The sequence below is a fragment of the Neopelma chrysocephalum genome, unplaced genomic scaffold (genome assembly GCF_003984885.1).
Source record: "Neopelma chrysocephalum unplaced genomic scaffold, ASM398488v2 Primary Assembly neopelma1_92, whole genome shotgun sequence".
In the NCBI taxonomy this organism is placed as follows: domain Eukaryota; kingdom Metazoa; phylum Chordata; class Aves; order Passeriformes; family Pipridae; genus Neopelma; species Neopelma chrysocephalum.
Window position 1 is genome coordinate 194,720 of NW_020897754.1, and position 22,710 is coordinate 217,429.

Consider the following 22,710-nt stretch of genomic DNA (forward strand, 5'->3'; position numbering starts at 1 on the left):
AAGCAGATGCATTACCAAACTTTCACAGCTTGCCTGCCTTCATTCTTTAATCCCTTTTCCCTGGAAGTGAGTAAGCATTCCAAACTGCATGGAAGTTTCTAATAGCTGCTGGTTTAAACCTCCCAATAAAAAAAAAAAAGAAATAATAATAAAAAAATCCATTTTCTCTCCGTTGCTGAATTCTCCTTTCAAAAATAAAACCCATTTTTAGCCTACTACAGCTGATACCCTCATTTCTCTTCATTTTCTCTCCTGCTTTGGAGGAGAGAAACAAGCAGCACAAATCACACTGCTCTTGCTGTATGTGCAGTTTGATTTGTATAGAAGGAGCTGCCACTCCACAGCATCATTTCCTTGTGCAGCAGATTGCACTGACTGCTTGGACCACCACAGGCAAGTCAACAGTTGGGCAAGTGAGCTGTCCCCGACACCTCTTCCCTGACCATCTGGAGTTAAATTAGAGCTCATCAACATGCTTACATTGTTCACATCATTATAATACACATTACCTATGCTTAGTTAAACAAAGCTGCTGCTGTTCTGCTTGTTCCCTCAGCCTTACAGAGTCCCTTGCAAGGGGGTTCCTCCAGCCCCAGCTACCTCAACATCACTTTGTGTGCCACAGGAAGAGCCTCCAGGTTTTCCAAGCAAAGTATTCAGATACAGAGCCGTGACAGCTTTACCCTCTGTAAGCATTGATTCTGTCCTACATTTATACTGGTCTGAGCACAAGTCATACAGTTTAACCAGTTTGTGTGGGACCCCACCACTGCCCTCCCAAACCGGCATCTCCCACATTTCACGCTTCCCTACTCATCCCTCTGAATATTTGCACACGCTCTGGAAGCAGACAGGCAGATCTGCTGCTAAGCTTTTCCTAAGGATTACACCTTAGTTCCTCCTTAAAGAATGAGGAGGGGGGGAAAACAACCCCACAAACCCTCTCAAACCCTCCGCCCCCACGTTATGTTTTAAAGGCTTCACTACAATAAAAGTGAATTCTGAAAGAAAACCAGCTTAAGACAGCCCTTCACTCTGAGATATTTACCTGAAACATTTTGTAAATATGAATATTGAACAGGGGAGAGGCACTCGTGTCACAATATTCCCTTTCCTCAACAGCAGCACAGCTGGTGCCTGATCCAAGAGGAGGATGAAATGCCCATTCCCAGCATTGCCCAGCTATGGCTTGTCACTGGGAGAAATGCAGGAGCCAGAACAAACACGGAGCTCCTTACCTTATTTAGCCACACGCAGTGCCCGTGAATGTCCCAGCTGTACTCCATGCTGGTCATGACTATTTTCATGCATCCAAGGACGCCGGGGGCTGTGGGGATAAGCCGAGGCAGGGACCCGCAGCCCCGGCGCCGTCAGGGCTCCCCCGAGCCGAGGGAGAGGTGAAGCGATTCAGGTTCCCCCGCCTAACCCGGGATGGAGGCGAACAGCGGCAGAGTGGGAGATGTGGGAAGCGGAGCCCGTGAAGCAGCAGCGCTCCTCAGGCGGAGCGAGCAGCTCTGGGGAATTAACACATCAAAGCCCGGCAAGGAACTCTTCCAACCCGCATCCCGACGCAGCAAGGCAGGGAGGTGCAGAGCAGTGTAAACCTGACCTGGGAGCAAGGACAGCCCCACGCAGGTGGCACCACCCTCGCTCCTCGTCAGCATCACCCCCTCTTCTGCTCCTCCCGGCCCCGCGGAAACCATCCGACCCCGAAAAGCAATTCCCATCCCTCCACCTGACTACAAAGTAAATAGAAGGGAGCTTTCTTTTCTTGATGGGCTATTAATTGTAAAAAGCTGGAAGGACACATGTAATTAATTCACTTGTAGACGCCAAGAAAAAAATGGAAGGAAAAGGTTGACTCAGCTGTCCCAGGTCTCACGAGTGGCTTGGTCTCAAGTTTATGTCATACTTAAGAATGAGGTAAAATGCAAAAATAACAATCAACCTCTGTCCTCAGGTTCAAGTTTCAACTGACCAGTAACAGCAGCAGCATAAAAAATCCTTAATATATTTTACCAGAGAGCCCAACTTGGGGAGTCCTGTGATTATCTCAAAAAACCACAGCTTTTATAATTGGAAAGAAATATTTAAAACTACCACTGAGAGATAAAAATCTCAAAAGTATGAATACTGAGTAACCCAGAAAAAATCAGCAGAGCAGAAGAGGAGCAGAGGCTGTGCTTTTTAAGCCACGTTGATGCATTTTGGATTGGGAATGGTGATTTTTGACAGCTCTGCCATCAGGGCTGCATGGGTTGTTCTTACTGCTGATGAACTCATCCATGATGCATGAAGATGCCACGCCACGATGTGCTATAAATGAGCCTGTATTATCTTCCAGGGTTAAAAAACACACCAGTCCGGATGAAGAACAAGAAGCAGGGTCCTGTGTTTCAAGAACTTTGAGAGGTACATCTCTCACAGACAGAAAGTATCGCTGGCAGGGAATTTATGATGACAGGCTGAGACAGTATCACAAGACTCCTTTCATACTGCAAACTTGAGGAGGGATCTCAGGTATTTGGTGGTAAACACCCATGTGCCACACATTACCATAGGACCTTTTGATAGCTAAACCCAACAGCAGCAGAAGCTGAACCATATGACTGCACTGTACGCCCACACTAAGATAATCAAACAACAAACTTTGGTTTGAAGACGAGACTTTTCCATGAATAAGAAATATGAGATGATTTCTGGCTAACCAAACAGCTTCCTCCACTGGGGAACCACCCTGCTGCCCAAATAGGTCACCATACCTCAGTAAGATTACAAGCCACGTTTATCCACAAGGAAAATTTCTCTCTAAAAGCCAATATTCCCCTCCTATTGACTCTCACTACTCCCAGTCACCGCCTGGAAGAACCAATTTGTTGAAAAAATGTTCAAATCTGAAGCTGGTCTGTGAGACAGCAGCAACACTCTGGATTGCACAAGCTACTCTGGATCCCACAGCTTAAATTAATCTTCTGATGAGCTGAATATGTTCTGTGGTTGGACTTGGTGATCATCTTAGAGGTCTTTTCCAACCTTAATGATTCCATGATTCTACATAATTCAATAAACCTTTGGAGGCCATAAAGTTTGTTTTGCTTGACAGTTAACTTCAGAAATTTGCTTCTCGAGTGAAAAGAATTAATAAAATATGTATTATTTTATATATATAAATTCAGAAAGTCAATTCCAAAGCTAACACCACAGTTGCACTTGCTGTGGGTTTGAGAAGAAGTGTTATCCCGGCTCGTTCATCCCAGGGGCACAGCCTTTAAAGAGGGAAAGGCACTCAACAGGACCCATATACACAAGTTCAGATCAGGAGCTTGGGGAAAATGGCTCTGAGACGTGGGAAGAGAATGTCCACCCACTCCCTCCCTTCACTCTTCTTTTTAACAAGACACAGTTGGTTTCTTCTTTCCGGGAAGGCTGTTGCATAAGATGTATTTTTAAAAAAAATTAAAAACAAAAAATCCAAAACACTTTCAAGAAAAGTAATAACCAGCAAGAAAACTGTCTGTTTCAACTAAAGAAAAACTGGAGCAACTCTCATGACTGGGACCAAGATTTCTGAGAATTACCTCCAAGGGACAGATCTATCAACTTCCAGCTGGACACAACAGGGCTGCAAAATGTGGAGCTTCATTTAAAATGCTCTTGCTGGTGGTGATGATGTTACAGATCCTGCTGTCTGTGTTCAAGCCAGAGGCTCCATTTTCCCAGAGTACAGCACACGCTTTACTGAAGCACACACTGGAATACACTAAATATTTCTGCTGAACAAGAGAATTCTGAAAAATCTCCAGAACTCTGCAACAGTTATGGCCTGGCTATGGATTACAGGTCTGGTCCCCAGGAAAAGCAGAGTGTCTGATCTTAGAAAAGGCCTCAGCCTCTTTCCAGACTTGGAACAAATGGCCTTGTTTGTAATTTTATCCCTGACGCTCACGTGCCCTCCATGCGCACGTGGAGACGTGAGCAGGGTTTCAGCAGCACGGAGGTCAGTTTTGAGCTGGAACGACAGGTTATGGTTAAACTGCCTCACTTGAGCAGCAGAGAGCTGCATGTACAACTTTTCCAAGCTCCCCGTGGGCACCAGCCCATGGATTCTCTTGGAAGAGCTCTGCCACGTGCCCAGGCACTGTCTGTGTGCTCTGGTGTCACGTGGCCACCTGGCACCCACCAGTTAAAGAAAAATAAATCAGCATGAGGGGTTTTAACTCGTTGGCCCTTTTTGAAGGGGCACAGACTTCCCTGATGCATTGAGAGGAGCACAAAGGAAGCGGTTCAGGAACACAGGGCAGCCTATCCTGGCATGGCAGAACTGAGTGCTATGCCCCATTTTACAGAAGCAACTTCGGGAGACTGCTGTCATCTCCTTTTCCCAACTCGGGCACCAGCGGTTTCCCTGCAGGGCCAGGAGAGGATTTTTCTCTTGTGATACAGTGTTTGGAAGCAGCCAACACTATTTTTGTTTTCCCCTGAGACACAAGAGGCTTGCTTACAGCTTGGGATGGGATGTCACACACCAGTTCCAGCCCAGTGGAGGATTAAACCAGTTTCAAATAAAGGAAATGTCTTCCCTTCTCAGTAACAATGGGCATAGTTGCAAAAAACCTTTCTGCAAATCCTTCACAGAATCACAGAATATGCTGAGTTGTAAGGGACCCACAAGGATCATCAAGTCCAACTCCTGGCCCTGTACAGGACACCCCAAGAGTCACACCATGGGCCTGAGAGTGTTGTCCAAACGCTCCTTGAGCTCTGTCAGCCTTGGTGCTGTGCCCACTGCCCTGGGGAGCCTGTTCAGTGCCCAACCACCCTCTGGGGGAAGAACCTTTTCCTAATACCAACCTAAACACCTTCCTGCTGACACAGGGACTGGCAACACTGGTGACACCTGCAAATCCTGTGGTTGTAGCAAAGTATAAGTAGAACGTTTAGTCTTTCCTCCCAGGGCCTTGGAGGATGCCAGGGGAATACAGGGGAATAATTTGAGGCAGACTGAGGAATAATTGAGGCATTGACGGAATTTTCTGCAATCTCTGGTACTCACAACCCCTGCACATCTTCCCCAGTGGTCGGGACACACTAAACTGAACGGCACAATAGAGCCCTTCCCCTCCCACTCAGCCCATGGATGCAATAAAAATCCATCACTGTCTCATTGCCATGTGGTGATTCCACATCATGCGGGTCTGAAGGACCTCACTCCAGATCCCAACAGCCAGGCATCCCTAACTCACACATTTGCCATCACAAGAGGTCACACCTCATTAATCTCAGCAGGCACTGCAGCCTCCAGCCACGTTGCTGGGCCCCTTTACTCCAAAGTGGATCAGCATCACCGACCGTGGACTACGGATTACTCTGAACACCATGGAAAAGAGTTCGCCTTCCAAGACTGTTTATTTGGCATTTTTTTGATTTATAAAGGCCATACTTGCATGCAACCTGTTATGTCCCTCAGTTTCTGCTCCACACAGACTAGTTACAGCGATGTTCACTGCTGTTCGTTAGGCAGGAAGGAAATGCTGATGTTGGCAGGAACTCTGTGTGTTTTAAAGATCTGACTCGAATGTCACTCCCGTCTCCTCCTGATCTCAGCGTTGGCTGCCACACTTTGACAGTGGAGGCGAGGTCCAAATCCCAGTGGAGGCAGTGGGAAGGCTCCCACGTGCTTCATTAAGTTTCAGGCATTTTCAAAGGAGTAGCTCAAAGCAAAGGGGAAAAAAACAAACCAGAAAAAGAAGGCTCTCCCCTCAAATCTTTCTGCAAGAAACGAGTCCCAGGCCCCCATCTGTCCCCACATTGCTGTGCTCAGCCCCCATGACAGCAGGTGGCACGAAGGGTCACCCAGCGCCAGCCACAGCACACACAGTCCCGCACCCTGCAGTCCTCTGAGCACTGAAATAAATCCATTTGTGGAGATAAAAAACACCTTCTGCAAGGTCAGCTGTGGCTCCAGGGTGACTGAATCCTTTCTAGGGGTGTGATGCCCATCCTGGGAAGGGACCAGGCGATGGTGGCTGTCTGGCCGTCTGTCCCAACAGCGGCAATTCACAGGGCGCACACAACAGTCCTGCATCACACCCAGCCCTCACCAGATCTGCACCCCAACTTCTTGAGTTCCAGTGCTGGAGCTTCCCCAAAACCTCTACACACCCAGACCACCATGACACAACCCTTGCCACAGACTACAAACACAAGGACTACTCCTTGGCCCTGCTCGGAATTCACAAGTCACAGGACACCTGGAGGCAAAACCATCATTCAAAAATGATGCTGTTTAACTCACCTTTTGGTAAGTACATCATTTTATTTCCCAGAGCAGTGTTCAGGTAACCTACACTTGAATAATCTTTGATTTTTTGGGAAAACCAAGTTGTGAGGAAAGAACTGCCTTGTCAGTTATATTTCTGTGTATTTTTAAAGTAAGGTGATAAAAACTGGCTGATTCGCAAACACAGAAAATATAAATATGGTTTGGTACCCAGATTAAAGGGATGCTGAGCTTGTACCACTCAATTCTGTGTGAATCAGGTAAGGAAACTCAATAATAACACCAGTTCCTGTAGAAAACATGTTGCCAAAAATGCTTTTTAGTGAAAAGTATTCACTGAATATTCCGAGTTGGAAGGGTCCCACAAGGATCATCAAGTCCAACTCCTGGCCCTGTACAGGACCATCCCCAAGACTCACACCATGTGCCTGAGGGTATCATGCAAACACTCCTTGAGCTCTGTCAGCCTTAATGCTGCGCCCACTGCCCTGGGGAGCCTGTTCAGTGCCCAACCACCCTCTGGGGGAAGAACCTTTTCCTAATATCCAACTTAAACCTTCCCTGACACAACTCCAGGTCATTCCCTGGGTCCTGTCCCTGGTCCCTACAGAGCAGAACTCTGTCCCTGCCCCTCCTCTTCCCCTCCCAAGGAAGTTGTAGCTGCAATGAGGTCTCCCCTCAGTCTCCTCTTGTCCAGCTGAACACACCAAGTGCCCTCAGTGTCCTCACATGGCTTCCCCTCAAGGCCCTTCCCCATCTTGGTTGCCCTCCTTTGAAAGAAACTTTTTCCCCCCACCTAAGCATCTAATTCTTATAAAAATGTCTTTCCCCAGCCCTCTGAGATGAAACAGCAGTGACCAAATATTTTTTGCTCCCTCCATTTCCCCATCAAAGAAAGCAGAGCCCAACCCATCGCAACAGGTATTTGAGCACCAGCTTTTCCAAGGCACCACAGCAGCACCTCCAACCCAAAAATCTCTTCCCTTTGGTTGCCCAAAACTTACTCCAAACTTTTTTAATACCTGCATAAAGCAGAGCCAGTCTAGCTAAGACACAAAATGAGCCTGTTAGGGGGTAGGACAAGGTGAGACTGTACCATCTGACTTTGGAGCCACTCGATCAGAGCCTCCGCCGTGGAGTCCGGGATCTGGCAGCGCAGTCCTTCTCTCTCATCCGCTTCCATCATCTCCAGCAATCCCCGCAAATCCTCCACCAGGTGCAGCGCCCGCAGACCCCCCATGAAGGGGGAGGTGGGGGACTGGCAGTCGAAGATGCCATTGGAATATTCCAGAGCCTTGGAACCTGGAAGGAGCAAAACCACACGGTGTCAACACCGGGAAAGCGGGAAGGACGCTGGGAAATGGCGGTGGTTGTTCCCGGCAGGAGTTTATTCCAGCCAAACTCAGCGCTGGGGCTGGATTCTGCCGACACATTTGGGAAAGCTCCAGCAGGAAGGAGGTGGGCTGATCCACAAGGGATGGGAACGCCACAACCGTGCCCATGGGTTCAAGGCTCCCCAGGATGTATCGGAAACAAAAGGTACTCTGGGGGGAACACACTCCCTGAGTCACCCCGTAGAGACTGAATGATCCCAGGCAGGCAGTGATGGTGTCCAGAGGAAACCATGCCCTGCATTTTTCATGTAGGAATATGTTATGCTGCTATAAGGAATTTCAACTTTTTAAAAGAATAAAGGAAAATACAAAGATAAATAAAAAGACCAAATCACTCCTCCACGGCAATAGATTTTAAACCCAGCAATTTGACATGGTAGCACTGACATTTGCATGTTAATAAAGAGAAAATTCTCTCATTTGCATAAACCCACAGTATGTATATTTGACCTACATTAGAAGTTGCTACATATTAAGTAAGAAGGGAAAGTATGAATTCAAGATTAAGGTTGATTGAAGTCAACCTAGCTAATTCCAACTATAATTCCAGTACACTGATTTTGTGACCTTAATTCTGTAATACCTCGGCACAATGAGATGTGTTCACGACAGACCTTCATTTGCACTGTCAACTTTTAGAAACTACAATGATATGCACTTCCGTGAACTTTCATTCATTTCATCTGGCAAGCCACAAAAATCCAAGTATTCTGCTAAACTCCCTTTGAAAAAAAGTAAGGAGAAAAAAAATCCCCACAACAGCACAGGAGCTGATACCTCTTTGTTATATTACTTTATAGAGCTGTCCAGAGACACGGCTAAATGAAGTCTGTGGTGACTTAAACATTCCAACATCACATTTTGTTTTTATATTAAGTCTCATCCTGCCATTACCAACTCAGGCTCTTGGAAACACAAATACTTGACTGGATCCAAATACCAGTGTCTACTTATGAAAATTACTAAAGTCACAGCTTATATGTATTTTTAGAGATCATTATGATCAAACTGAATCCCCTTTACATTTGTTCCTGCCATGTGTCCTTAAGATCTTCAGGAAAACTGCAGAGAAGAGTCATTGTTCAAACAAACCAGGCACTGTATGATTATTGTTTCCCTAAGGGAAATTATTTAAGTGGAACTATTAAAAACTTTATAACTGTGTTGCCATTCTTGCAGAATTTTTTTTTCAGTTTGGGTAGCTTTTTGCACAGTTCTGTTGGAACAGGATTAAACCATTAGCTTCTTGCTGCTTTGCTCCTCTGTGTTGTGTACTTTATTTTCTAACTCACTAAAAAAGCAGAGGTTGTATTCTTTGTGATGGCTCTCCTAGGGTCACTTACAATTTACAGGTACTTATAAAAAATTCACATGTTCAAAGCAGGTCCAAGCCAAATATTTGGAGCCAAAGCATGCCAATTTTGAAAAAAAAAAAAAAAAGAAAAGAAAATTCAAGTCATGTTTTAACTCTTCAGAGTTAAACCAATTACAAGCACATCCCCTTCTCAGCCTGAAACTCTGTCCTCCTGAGAAGGGAAGACCCAAAAAGCAAAAGGAGGCAGCTGCCCCAAGTTTTTACCTGCTATGATGCCATCCATCTGCTCCAGAGCCGCAGCCAGCATGTCACTTGCATCACTCATCATCTTCTCTCTTCTCAGGAACAATCACCAGCTACACCATAAGGAGCAAGAAAACACCAGGAGCATGAGCTGGGTCCAAAGCCTCAAGTCTGCAATTTAATCTGCAAAAGACAATTACATTTCACTGCGTGTTCTCTGAATTCAGACATCGTTTGCTGACCAGCAGGAGACCCAGAGGTGTTCACCACCAGGCAGGAACTGGCACCAAGGAATCAAAGCTCCAATCTGATGACCCAGATGCTACTGTTGGTCAGCCCATGGCCTGCTCTGCCCACAGGTCCACGCCACTGAAATCCCACATGGCACTTCCAGGAGCTCACACAGGAGACACTTCTGTCACTAAAAGGAAGCTGCACCTCAGCAATAAACCAAGTGTGTGCCTGCTATATTTTTCTCCCCAAGAGCTTGCTGGTATAGAAAAACAGGATTCTGACCATTTGGTCGAGATTTTTGGATATCTGACAATCCAGAAGTCCCAGGCATGCAACTATTTGCTTGCAGGCAGAATATCTCAGATGGCCATGACGCAGTGGATTTAGTGTACAGGCAAAGAGTATCCCTGCCAAGACATTGCTCTGAGTTTAGCAGATTCACACCCTAACAATGATTGCATTTTTACCCTCAAACTCCTAAAAAGATTTTTACCTGATCTTACCTTCAAACTCCTAAAAGCCAGAGGTGGTCCCCAAAGGAGTATTTCCAGCAGAGTCTGGAAAAGCAAACATGCTGCTTGGGCAGGTGAACTAGACCTGAAATCCTGATGTGCTACAAGTTAAGCAGGTGCTTCGGAATTTGGCTGCAGTGGAGCTGCACAGGCCAGAGGAATTCCCAATCCCTCTATCCCGGCACAAGGGACACACAAACGACCAAAATAGCCCAGATTGCCTTGACTTTCATCTAAGGCAAGTGAGACTGCCCTGCTATAAATATAGTTAGGGAACAAAGCTAAAGAAACACCAGGAAGGAAAACTCGCTTTAACCTTTGCATGCCCTGCCATTTGGGTTTTGTATTAGGCCACACTGCTGCTGACATTTGCCCCAACATAAGCAATTAAGAAAGTTTTTCACAGCACCTCTGGCAGAAGTCCTAGAAAACAGTCTACAAAAAAACAAAGCAAAACAAAAATTCATGGTATAAACTGAATTTTCCCTCTTGTGAGTCACCTTATTGGTTTGACCCAGCTGGGAAGTAGCTCTTATTGGAGGCTGCCAGCTGGCTTTTGCTGAAATGCTATTCTTAAAATGCCAACAAACATTTCATCTTCCATAACAACACTCTGATTACATGAAGTAGGTCCAAACCCTAAGGTGACTTCTGAACGACAGCACAAAGGCTGCTGCATTTTTGGCAAAGGCCTTGCTTTGTTATTTAGTTGTCAGAGTCAGAAGGGCCAAGAGAATTGAAACAGTCAAAATACCTGTAAGTTAAGATGGTGCAGATCTTAAAAAATGCAGCAGCATTGTTACTGAAGACTTTCAACTTTCAAGGAGAAAGCCTGATTTTAAACACAATGTAAACCTTCACCTTCAACCAGTACAATATACAGATCCTACAAGACATTTGGTTTGGTGCCTGATAAAAATGAGCAGAAAATGCAGCTTTTGCAAATACATTCACTTCAACATTATTAAAGACAGTCTGTTTTTTTCTGCTTTACGATTTTCTGGCTCCGATAATCAGGTCCTGCTCAAATATGGGTGTCTGTGAAGGCAGAGTGTGAAGATCTGTGGTGGATTTCCCTCTGAGGGCGAAGGGCACATGGAAAGTCTGGGGCTGCTGCTGCCCCCGGGCAAAACACTGACTTCCTCACAGTTTTAAGTGAAAAAGGACCAACAGTGCAAAGCAACCACAAACCTGCAATAGTCAATTAATGTCTGGGAATCAGGAGTGCCCACAATTTGCAGAAATACCTGATGGGGGAGTAAAGAAGACAGAAACAGGCTCTTCTCACTGGTGCCCAGTGACATGACAAGAGGCAATGGGCACACATTAAAACACAGGAAATTCCACTTAGGACTTAAAAAGGGGGAAGGAAAAAAAAACCTAAACAAAAAGAAACAATTTTTAAAAGTTTTGTTACTGCAAGAATGGCAAGCACTGAAAGGGCTGCCCTTTTGAGCTCTCCATCCTTGGAGCCACTCACAGCCCACCTGGATCCTGTGTGGTGCAGCCTGCCCTGGGAATCCCTACTTTGGGCAGGGGAAGGGCTGGAGACCTCCAGTGGTGCCTTCCCACCTCCCTATCAGTGTGTTCAGTGCAGGTCATGATCAAGCATTAAATACAGCATTAAATACTGAGGAGGTTGCCCAGGAAAAGCCTCCTGGAGGCTAAAAACACACAAAGGAACAGGAGTGTTCCATAATCACAGGGCATCCCCGGTTTCTCACCTTCTGTCTAGGAAATATGTGAGCTGGGGACAAGGAACTGCTAATTTACACTTGCATAATAAAGCCATGGCTGTAGGCACCATCCAGGCACAATCACCCCTCATGTTTCCAAAAAAAATGCTCCTTGCTTTTCCTAAACAAAGGGTTTGTCCATGGTTGCCAAAAACCCTAGGACAGCTGTGCTGACCAGAGCAGCAGTGGCAGACAGTGGTGCCAACAGGATCCAAGAGATCTCCAGCATCTATTCCACTCTTACCTGGCTCTACCTCCAAGGAAAGATACTTGTCAGTCTGCACAGAGCTTCCTCCACTGCTTCGGCCAGAGGAGCTGTGCTGCTGAGAGCAATTTTAAGATAAAACTTACTGAAGCAAGTCCCTGCAAACACACCAATCTCCAAAAACCACTCACAGAGCATCTGTCAGCAGCCTGACCGAGCCTACAGCTGAGAAACTTGGAGAGGTGAAATGAGAAAGAACAAAAAGCCCCCAAGCCGAACAGCTGGAGATGATGCAACAAAAAAATCCCATTTCTCCGGTTATTTGGTCCTAAAGTGGTCATTGAAAACCAGCCTGGAACAGCACATCCTGCTCTGGCCACCTTCCCAGCACAGTGCAGCCCATCCAGCAGTCAGGAAGTAAAACTGCTGTGATAGGAAAATAAAGAGTCCTTCCCTGGGAAAGGCATAGAATCATTTTTGGGCTTTGCACACCATCACCAGCACATGGATGGGCAGAGAGGACATGGGACCTCGTACCCCAGCAGACCAAAGAACCAAACTGCAGGATACCAGAACAGACAACAGACTGCAGGAGGGAGAGGGTGGGAAGAGTGGGAGCAGAGGGAGCCAAAGAAACACAACTCATAAATCAGTGCACTACAGGAAAGAGGACAACAATAATTAAACACCAGTGGTTATTCCCTGCGCCTACTGAAGGACACCAAGGCTGCCTGTGACTTCCCAAACTTTGAGAGGAGCCTCAGCTGGCCACTAACACAGCACAGCTTTCCCCATATGTATGTTCCATTCTTTCCTCTTTACAGCTTTGGTCTAATACATATAAAACATAAGAGAACACTCAAGACTTCGGGTTGTTTTTTTTTTTCTTGGCAGTGATTAAGGAAAACCACACAAGTAACACGAATGAAAATCCATCTTGGAGGAGTGCAGTGGGGCTCCTTAGGAAAACAAGGAATAGCTAATGATGACAAGCAGTTTAAATTCCCTTCATCCACAAAAGCAGGAAGGGAAAAAAAAAAAGAAAAGGGGGGGAATCATGATTTTAAGACAGATGGATCTAAGACACGGCAGATGGATGAGATATCAAGGTGCACAGAGGAGACAGATGCATGAAATCCACCCCTGGCACAACATCACTGACAACACACCTGAGAGGGAAGTACTGACAGCGCCCTCCCTGTCTGTCAGACCATTTCAGATAACTTTCTTGCTTTCCAAGAAAACAACACTTACCTTCCTGTGTGCACAACCAGTGCAAGATGGGGTGTGGGGGGTGTTTTTAGAGAGGCAGGTCTCCCTTGCAGAGCTCTCAGCTGAACACCTTGCTTGTGCCGACAAGAACTGCTTTGCCAAGGCTATATTTACAACCCACCATGAAAAAAAATAAAATAAACCACAAATGCAGCTCTCTCCACTCTCAGTTAGGATTAATCTTATCACTACCTGGCATTTCTACAGCATCCCAGGCCAAAGAGAAGATGCAATTTGGTCTTACTTGTTTAATGTCCCTTCCTCTGGTTGGAAAGCACCAGCTGGTTGCTAGGGCTGTGCTGTTCACTTTTCAGTAGGTGGAGATTTTTTATTTTTATTTTTGAATGACATACAAACCCTCTGGCTACAGCGCTTGTGAAGACGTTTTCCAAACGGCTCACAGAGAAAACAAAATGCTGCCCTGCAAATAAACACGAGGAAAGCCAGGGGAAAAAACCAAAAACAAAAAACAAGGGGCTTTGTGAATGGAACTGCAGTCTTTTGGATGCTGCCTGAATATGGATTTCAAAATCAGATATTTAATTAAGATGGCAGACTTCAAAAAGAAGAGAAAAAAAAAAAAGCACTTAAGCATTTTACATATGTAGGAAATGATAGTTTTCCCACCCAGAGGCTGCCTCTTCTCTAGATCAAACAACACACACAGAAGCATCGAGGGGCAACATCCTCAAGCCTATTTTTGTTGTTGTTTTGGTGGTGGTCTCATCCTGGATGTCCACCTGCAAAACACACCAGGCTTTAAAACCCAGAGGTTCCCAGAGCTTGGGAGGATCAGCTGCCAGCAGGTCTGAAGGCCAAAGGACACACCGTGCTCTGGATGTGACCTCCCTGAGGAAGGGCAGGGGCTGCCCTTTTGTCCCACCCTCCTTCCTCTCTCTGCACATGGGCTGCAAATGCTCACTGTTGGGAAATAAAGCATCAGCTCCAGGTTTTTGTTATGATATGATGCAGTAAGATGGATGGTTTGAGTTTCCCAGCTCTCCCATTCACACGTAAAAGCTTCTTAAGCCAGGAAATTTTGATGCACAGAAATTAAAAATCTTGATTAGGGCTTGTTAGGGAGAGTTAAAAAAGGACCCCCAAGATCAGGCTATCACCCTCCACTCTACCATGAAAGCCAAATAAAAAAGCTAAGAAATTGCAGTCATGTTTTATGGGGGGGGTATCCTGTTCCATAGCAAAAGTAAGACCCCAAATGCTGTCAAAATCCATGTCCTGCATTCTCAGTCCTACATCTATGAGATGACTGCAAGAGAGGTATAAAGCAACTTCTGAATTCACCTTTCTTGCCTCACAACACTAAAACAATACACCCTTAGCAATTAATTTTTATAAAATAAAGCTCTACTTCATGAAGACAAATGTCATTTCAGACACATCTATTTGTCTTCTGGAAGGCAAGAAGAGAAACACAAACACACAGAGGCTTATTTGCAAAACACATTTCAATCAAAATTAAAAATGGTTTCAAATGAATTCAGTCTCAATCTCTGGCACAGTTTTTCATGGGATGTTTTGAAGATGCTCAACTCTAGTGCCACCAGTCAGTAGCAGTTCAACACTTACTAATGAATATATTCAGATCATTTACACTAAGAGTCATTAACATTTATTCTAATGTAAAACCAGCTTCATTTCATTCCATCCAGGCCTGAAAGAAGAAACTAAAAAAGAAAATGGATCTTTGTTGAACATATTGCATATCTTAATGGGAATAACATAGAGAAATATCTGAGCATGAGGCAGTGAGAGGAAACTAGTTAGGGCCCAGACGTGCTTTTGGCCAAGTAATTTAGACACTGCCCCCCTTTCCAGAGGTGTGGAGCAGCTACTCTCTGCTTGGTTCTTCCCAGCAGGTACCTGAGCTCTCAATCCAACAGTGGCTTAACAGGCAGAGGCAGAAAGAGAGACCAGGCACATCATCTGGCTGGTCCTTCCATGTCCAAGTGCTCCATTTTGGGAAGATGGCTACGAGGATCCCTGTCCCTGAAGCAGGAGCCCAGTGGTGCCGGGCTCAGCACCCTCCAAGAGCCCAACACTCAACCATGCAAAAAGGATAAACATTATTACAGACAAAACCAACCCAAATGTTGGCAAAGGCTCACTTTAAACTGCTAATGTCTATTTATTTTTATATCCATAAATAATTTTCTTTTTGAATTTGCTGAGCAGTGACATCAAAGCAAGACCGTTCTCCTATGACGCAGGACTGCAAAAAGGGCAACAAATGTCCCTTTGTTCCCTAAGTCCAGATCCTTTCTTTGTTCCCTGAATTTCATTATTTCTTTATTACACAACAAACATTATTTATTTCCTTTAACTGATAAAAATGAATGGAAGCACACTGAGGATAGAAGCCCATCCCACACAGCATGTAAGAAACACCTTGAGATAAAAGTTATCAGGCCACAGAAACGACTTAAAAGTATTTTGAAAGCATAAAGCACGGAAGCCCTTCCAAGATGTAACTGTTTATACCTGGGAAAAACTTACTTCAAATCACATAGCAACTTTTACTACCAACCAGCTTCGTGCATTCTGCACTTTGCCTTAAAATTTGTTAAACACATTAGTCGTTAATCAAAAGCTAAGCCTTGCCAAGATAATCATCCTTCAGATACTCTGACTGAGAAGCATACACAGCAAACAGCTTATATAAACACCCAAAGTCTCTGAGTCAAGGTTTATGGCTTACATTCGTCTCCCACTACAAAGCAAACCCTTTATTTTGGTCTGCAGTACTGAAATCATTCTGCCTGCTTATCTCTGCCACCCTATTCTCCAGCAGCTCTTTTTTTTCTTCTTTTTGTGTTGCAATTGAAAGGAATTTTCAAAACTTGACAGGTTGTGTGGTTTTGTGATGCACAAGTGGGCTCTGTGATTGCTGGATGGCAGGGATGCAGCTCCTTCCCTGTACAGCAGCCCTGGAATGCCAATACCTGCCTCCAAACCCTCCTCAGACTCACTTTCACTCTTTTCTCACAAGCAATTCAAGGTCAAATGGAAACTTGCAAAAATAAAAAAACCCACAGATATACTTCATTCAGGTCATTCCTGTGTCAAGGTTAACTATTTCATAATCTTCAAATACTGACTCACCTTAGAGAGTCTGAGAAACAATACATTATTTTCTCACCTTTTGTTTGGGTCCTCTTATTAGAAAATTGAGGTATTCCTTCCTCACTCCAAGACTTCTCATGCAAGCAAGGAAATGCCTCACATTCCCCAGGCAACATGTTACTGACACACTGTGGCCACAAAGGCTACAGAACAAAAGAGGCACTGTTAGGTGAGAGTCCAAAAGGTAATTTTTAAAAATAGGTTAAGAACCACCAAATCCTGAGCACTGACCTACATTTAGACACAATTTCATAGCTTGTGCCACTTTCTTTTAATGGGTTGGGTCCAAGGGTCAAATTCACAAACCTCCAGATTTGAGAGGATCTGGCTTTAGATTTTGGGTCTTCAAGTCTAAGAGTTTCCAGATCCACCCTCTCAGTGTTGTTACTGCAGAAGGCAAAAGTAGAGAGCACTCACCAGTAAATCAAATACATTCACCTTGAACAGTGGTTTAATAAGGGTCTGTACAAAACAACAAAAAACCCAATAACTTGTAATTTTGCAGCATCAACTGTTTCATGTAGAAAATCTGTGTATACATTGCATCCTCCCCCTTCTATCTGGCTCGGATTTTGCTGTCTTAAGATTTACCTTTCAGGAGTAATATGTAAAAGAAGAGTGTGGTATCTGAAGCACATGCTCTGCGTGTGAGGATACTTTCATTTTTCAAAGACTCATGTTCTCTGAGAACTTGAGGTTGCCAGAACCACCATTGCAACACCAACAATCCCCTGATATTCCATGATTTGCCAGCTCTCTCCTCTTGGCATTTTAAAAATTAGAAAGGGTAAAATTCAACATGGCTAAGGAATTTTTTTTTTCCCTCATAATGGACCGGGACTGAATTTTAAAGAGAAAAAAATATGGGGGGAAGTGAGAAACAATAATTGTAGGCCCATTTTTCCTCTGGTTTTCTCTTGTTCTCCTCAAAAGCTGGTGGACCTTTTCATCTTCTCCTAAATTAAAGCCCTTTGCCAATAACTCCTGCTTGACCTTTGCCAATCAACAGCCTGTGTTTAGGGAGTACAAATGGGAATCCAAGTGCCCGGGACTCTCCAGTCCCTCGGGAAAGCACAGCCCTGAGACTGATAACCAGGGATTTCAGTAACACTGGAGCAAGCAAAGATTTTTTTAGTCTTTTTTTTTTCCAGCCAGGGGACAGAGCTTTTCAACACTCAACTTCCAGTGCCAAGAGATGAAGGACAAAAGCCATGTGCTATCAACTTGAGGAGCCAAAAAGATGTCTTCTCCATCCCATCTCAACCTATTTGCCTTCCTGTCAGACTCACACCTCCTCACCACCCCCTTGCAGAAAGATGTTTTCATGCCTCGGTGCCCTTTGCCCTCCAGCAGCACCCAAGGTTAAAAAACTCAGTGGAGCAGGGGCTGAGCTGTGCCTGGGGCTCAGAGGAGCTCACAAGACAAGGATATTAGTGCCAAGGGAATGGAAACAACCCTGGGGTGGACTGGAGGGTTCCAAGGATAAGGATAATATGACCATGGCTGATACTGAAGGGTATCCACCACATGTTTAAGCCAGTCAGGTTTACAGACTCTCCAATTTTACCCCATAAACTCTCTAAAAACTCGAGATCTTCCAGAGAAATAATTCCACTGAGATATTGGTTTTTGTTCAGAAAGAAAAGCATCATTAAGCCACATGGTTGCTGAAGGAAGTTTTGGGATCTACAAATGTCCTGAAAGTTTGAACACAGAAAGGTCCTTATTTGACATGAAACATAGTAAGGCATGGAAGGGAAGCAAGGCATGGGAAAGCAGGATCACCTCGCTTGGGTTTTTTTAAGCCTGCAATAGAGGAAAAAAAAACATCTCAGGCTGCTTGACTGTGTCGCTTCCCTCAACCTACAGATCTAATTGAAGTAAACTTTCAAAAACAACAAAAGTAATTTAATAATATTTTAATTGAAAGATGCTTTTATGACATAAAAAGACCAAAAGTAACCTCACTGTTGTTTTACAGTTGCACTGGGGAAAAGTGGTTCTTGTGTAACTTTACAGTTTTCTAACTTTCCAAAGTCCCGCAGCAACAGATGATGGCAAGGATGGAACAATATATGCAGGATTAAAAGCTCTGCCTAGCCCATTATTTATACATATGTAATTAGCCCCTCCTGCACACACACACACACCCTTGAGCACTGGGAGCTGCTGATATAATTCCTGCAATTAAAACCTTCGATGCCAGAATCCTTCTTTGCCAAAAGGAAAAACAACAACCCCCCCCTCCTCCAGCACAGCTGGGCATGCTTGTACAGGAGTGGATGCCCAACCCTAAAAAAGGCTCAGATTCAAGAGCTGAACTCTCCCAAAGTTCAAGATATTTATTAAAACCTGTAATGCAGCACCAAGGACCACCTTGGACTCAACCCCAGCAGAGCGACTGATGCCAAGCAGAAGTTTGGGGAGTTTAACACACTGTGGGTTTGTTCAGCCATATCCAGGGATTTCTGCTGCTCATGGGATAACAGTAAGGAACAAGTCTCACTCTGTAGCAGTCTTTTGCTTTGGAGACTTACAGTGCCAGGGACACTGGCAGGGCAGACAGAAGGTGAAGGATCACTTGCCTGCCATGCTGCAAAGCTAAAACTAGCACGGAACAGTTCAATGAATGCCAACACTCATCCTAGTTTGGATGAATTAATAACCCTCAGTATTTCCATATAAATCTTCCTCTGAACATATAATCTCAAGATAAAACTTCAAAAACCTCGAGGGATCAGATACACTTATAACAGTTATATTTCTTTGAAGTACTTTCCCTTTGTACTTCAACCGCACTTCAAAGTTTTCCTGCTTACACACAAACCAAATGAGATGTCTGATGCTAAAAGAAGCAGACATTTAAAGTATTTCACACTTTCCCAACCTCTGGGGAGCAGGGGGGCAAGACTCAGTGTTGTAGAAAGGTATATGTTAACTATACACCCATTTTCACTATATCAGCTGGCCAAGGAGGAGTTCTTCATGTACCAAAGGTCAAACAGAAACAGGGCACCAGCTGAAAAAGGAAGGTCCTAGAACTTGTCCTCTATTACCATGCCAAAAAAAAACCACCAAAAAAACCCCCAAACAAACCCCTAAACACTCCACCCCAAATAACAGAGTTAAACAGAAAGAATTAAACAAACCATTACATTTTCTAATCACCACCAGCTTCCTTCAAGCCACGTGAACATCCGGGGCCAAATCCTTCATGGTATATATGGAGACCTGGAGATAAGTTTCACTTGTTCTCAAGCCCTAAAGAACTTTTAAAAATGTTGATTCTTGCTTCACATATAAGAGAGCTATAAAAATAACTATTTTAAAACCTACTGCCCCTGTATTTCCCTTTTTGGGGCTGACTATTTTTCACGTGCTTACAGACCATCACTGGAGGGACTGTTTCTGGGGGGTTATATTTATCTCTCAGTGACTACAGATTTTGTTTCCCTGGCTAAAGTTGGGAAGGGATCCTCCCTCAGAGGAGGATCTTACTCTGGTGCACATAAAAAAAGCACTGAGACAAGTCTAGTCTGGGCTTGCAGAAGACACCGGTGATGCCAAGGCCTCAACCGTGATGATCCTGCTGTTTAAAATGGGAAAAGTAAATCCCAAACCGGCACGAATGTTTACTTTACATATACAACAGAACTACAGCTTCAGCCCTGTTTAGGAAAAGAAACATTCCTTATTGCAGCATGTAAATCATCACACATCTGCACACAGGGGTCCTGTCATAGCACAGCTCCTCTGGGGGACAGCTCACCATTTATTTAGCACTATAGGGGAACAGCCTGCAGCAGAGGTGTTTGAACAGCTATGTGAGGCTGCCACTTCAGTCCCTGGACAGAAATGGGGACAGCTCTGGATCACAAATGCACTGAACTGCTCACAGAAAAACCCACTGCTGCACCCACCCCTCCAGCAGGGCTGCAAAAACCCTACAAGCCAGCACCCTCCTTACAGCACCAAACTGCCACTTAGGTAGGTGGATTCAGCCACTCCAAGGATTTGCTGGTAGGATACAGCTACCATTAGTATTTTACTTCAGAGAGGTTCAGGTCTTGCTGATAAACTCTTGGGTTTTTTCCAAATGAATTACTATCACAGAATGGATTGGGTTGGAAGGGAAGATCATCTCACTCCAACTTCCTGCCATGGGCAGGGACACCTTCCACTAGCCCCAGGTTGCTCAGAGCCCCATCCAACCTGGCCTTGGACACTTCCAGGGATGGGGCAGCCACAGCTTCTCTGAGCAACCTGTGCCAGGGCCTCCTCACCCTCACAGGGAAGAATTTCTCCCTAATATCCAATGTAAAGCTACTCTCTGTCAGTTTGAAGCCATTCCCCCTTGTCCTGTCACTCCAGATCCCTGGAAATAGTCTCTCTCCATCTTCCTCTTGGGCTCCCTTCAGGTCCTGGAAGGCCACAATTAGGTCACCCCAAAGCCTTCTCTTCTCCAAGCTGAATAATCCCAACTCTCTCAGCCTTTCCTCATAGGAGAGGTCCTCCATCCCTTTGATCACCTTGGCAGCCTCCTCTGGACTAGCCAGACTACAAGGAAGCTCCAACTGCTTAAATGCTACAACACAAGGACTTCTCTGAGACAAACTTCGAAGCTCAGACACTCCAACTGTGTGCTCAAGTTGGCACATTTGGGTGTTCCTGTAATTCCCCCCACACTTCACACAATCACAGAATATTCTGAGTTGGAAGGGACCCACAAAGCTCATTGGGTCCAACTCCTCTATTTCATTAACCACAGTTTCCCCCCATTGGAAAATGCATTACCTTAAAAAGTTACTGAAGGTTAGAAATTTTAAACAAGGGTTTCTTTCTCATTGTCTGAGTGTAGGATTTCTTGCAATACAATCTGAGTGGAAAATACAGGTGGATAATATTAAACTTGTTGCCTTAAAATACAAGTTTAATAGAAGTGTCAAAGTAGTGCTTTCCAAAATGAAACAGCAACATGCTCCACACAACTGATCCTGCTGTTAGAGACCTTACCCAACAGATTATCTTTTGATCTCCCAACTTTTCTTACTCCATTTTTTAAGCCAAAGTAAAGAATCTTTGCAGAAGCCTAACTCCTTGATGTTGCGAGGTGAGAGAAAAAGAAAATACCCAGAATAATTTCAACTCTATTAAAAAAAATTTTAAAAGCACGGTCTACATGGTAGATCCTTGGGAGAGCCACTCTTTCTTCTTTTTTCATCAATTTTGGTACATTTTTAGACAAAAGTCCATCTGGCCATAAATATAACAATGTATAACAGTAATCATGACCCCAGTTTATCTAAATTCTGATTCAACATCCAACATTAAAACAAAAGGTTGCACAAGTACATTTAGAAAAAAGAAGGGGAAAAAAATCCCAGGAATATCTCTCTACGTGGTAACAAGCACATCTCTGGCAGTGGAGGTATCAGAGTTATGCAGTTAGCTTTTGGGGATTTGCTTTTTGCCCTTTATTCAAACTTCTGACAGTTCCAAATAGCAAGCTCTTGTTTCCTGCAAATGTCTCAAGGATCATAAATGCATTCAGGCCTCTCCTAATATTTTAATTATTTAATTAATATTTAATATCAGTTCCTGCTCCTGCACTCGACTTGCAGGCGAAATCTGCCGTTTTAAGGGGATAATCTTAAGCAGCTTTCTGAAAATGTCAAGAATACTAAATTGCCATTTCTGTGCTCTGGTTTGGGGTTTTTTGTTTTTTTTTCCTCTCCTCTCTCTTAATATTTAAATTATCTTTAAAAAGAAAGTGGAGCTCTATCCAAGATGAAGTAATGTGATGTGCTGTATTTTACAAGATGCAAGATCTGAAGCAGCACTGTCAGCTGATTAAATACTTCCAAACAGTAGGGGTTTAATTCCCTCTGCTGCATTATTGTGTCTCAATATCAATGAGCTGATGCTGTCACACTCTTGACCTTTCTGTGCCCATTTCAAAGCTTCTGCAGACCTACTTTTATGTTACTCAGGCAAAAGTTGCTTATGATTTATGAAAATGTCTTTGTTTGAGGAAAAGAAACTTTAACTGGCTGTTTCTACCCTGAAATACCAACCCTGTCCTCTGTCCTGGAGAGCATTCCCAGTTCTGGCCACCCTCTTCCAACTCAGAACTCTGGAGAACAGCCCCCAAATCCTGCATCCTGTGTTGATGCCACTGTGGCAACGGTGTGACTTCGGAAAGATACCACCGGCATTTGGGGTTTCTTTGCAGAGATTGACTTTGTCTATGTTCCCTTGTGTTTTATATAATCAGGCAGGACTACACTGCTTATGCTGCCTACACTGCCTACCTCTCCTGGTACTCCAGCAGTGTGGTCCAAGGCAGGAAATTTCCATCTTAGGTGGGGTCAACAATTC

The 22,710-nt window shown here is 44.4% G+C and overlaps 1 protein-coding gene across 23 annotated transcripts in view; it reads right to left on the bottom strand.

Annotated features, from left to right (window-relative positions):
* Nucleotides 1-22,710, bottom strand: part of PPFIBP1 (PPFIA binding protein 1) — a 92,802-nt gene that overhangs the window by 35,225 nt on the left and 34,867 nt on the right. For 17 of the 23 annotated variants that reach the window (XM_027693602.1, XM_027693598.1, XM_027693605.1 and 14 more), the window contains 2 exons: nt 9,254-9,415; nt 7,377-7,582 (listed from right to left, as the gene is read on the bottom strand). In XM_027693602.1, the coding sequence (XP_027549403.1) occupies nt 7,377-7,582; nt 9,254-9,317 (270 nt within the window). In that variant the 5' untranslated portion in view covers nt 9,318-9,415. The other 6 variants (XM_027693584.1, XM_027693588.1, XM_027693586.1 and 3 more) reach the window with 6 other exon arrangements.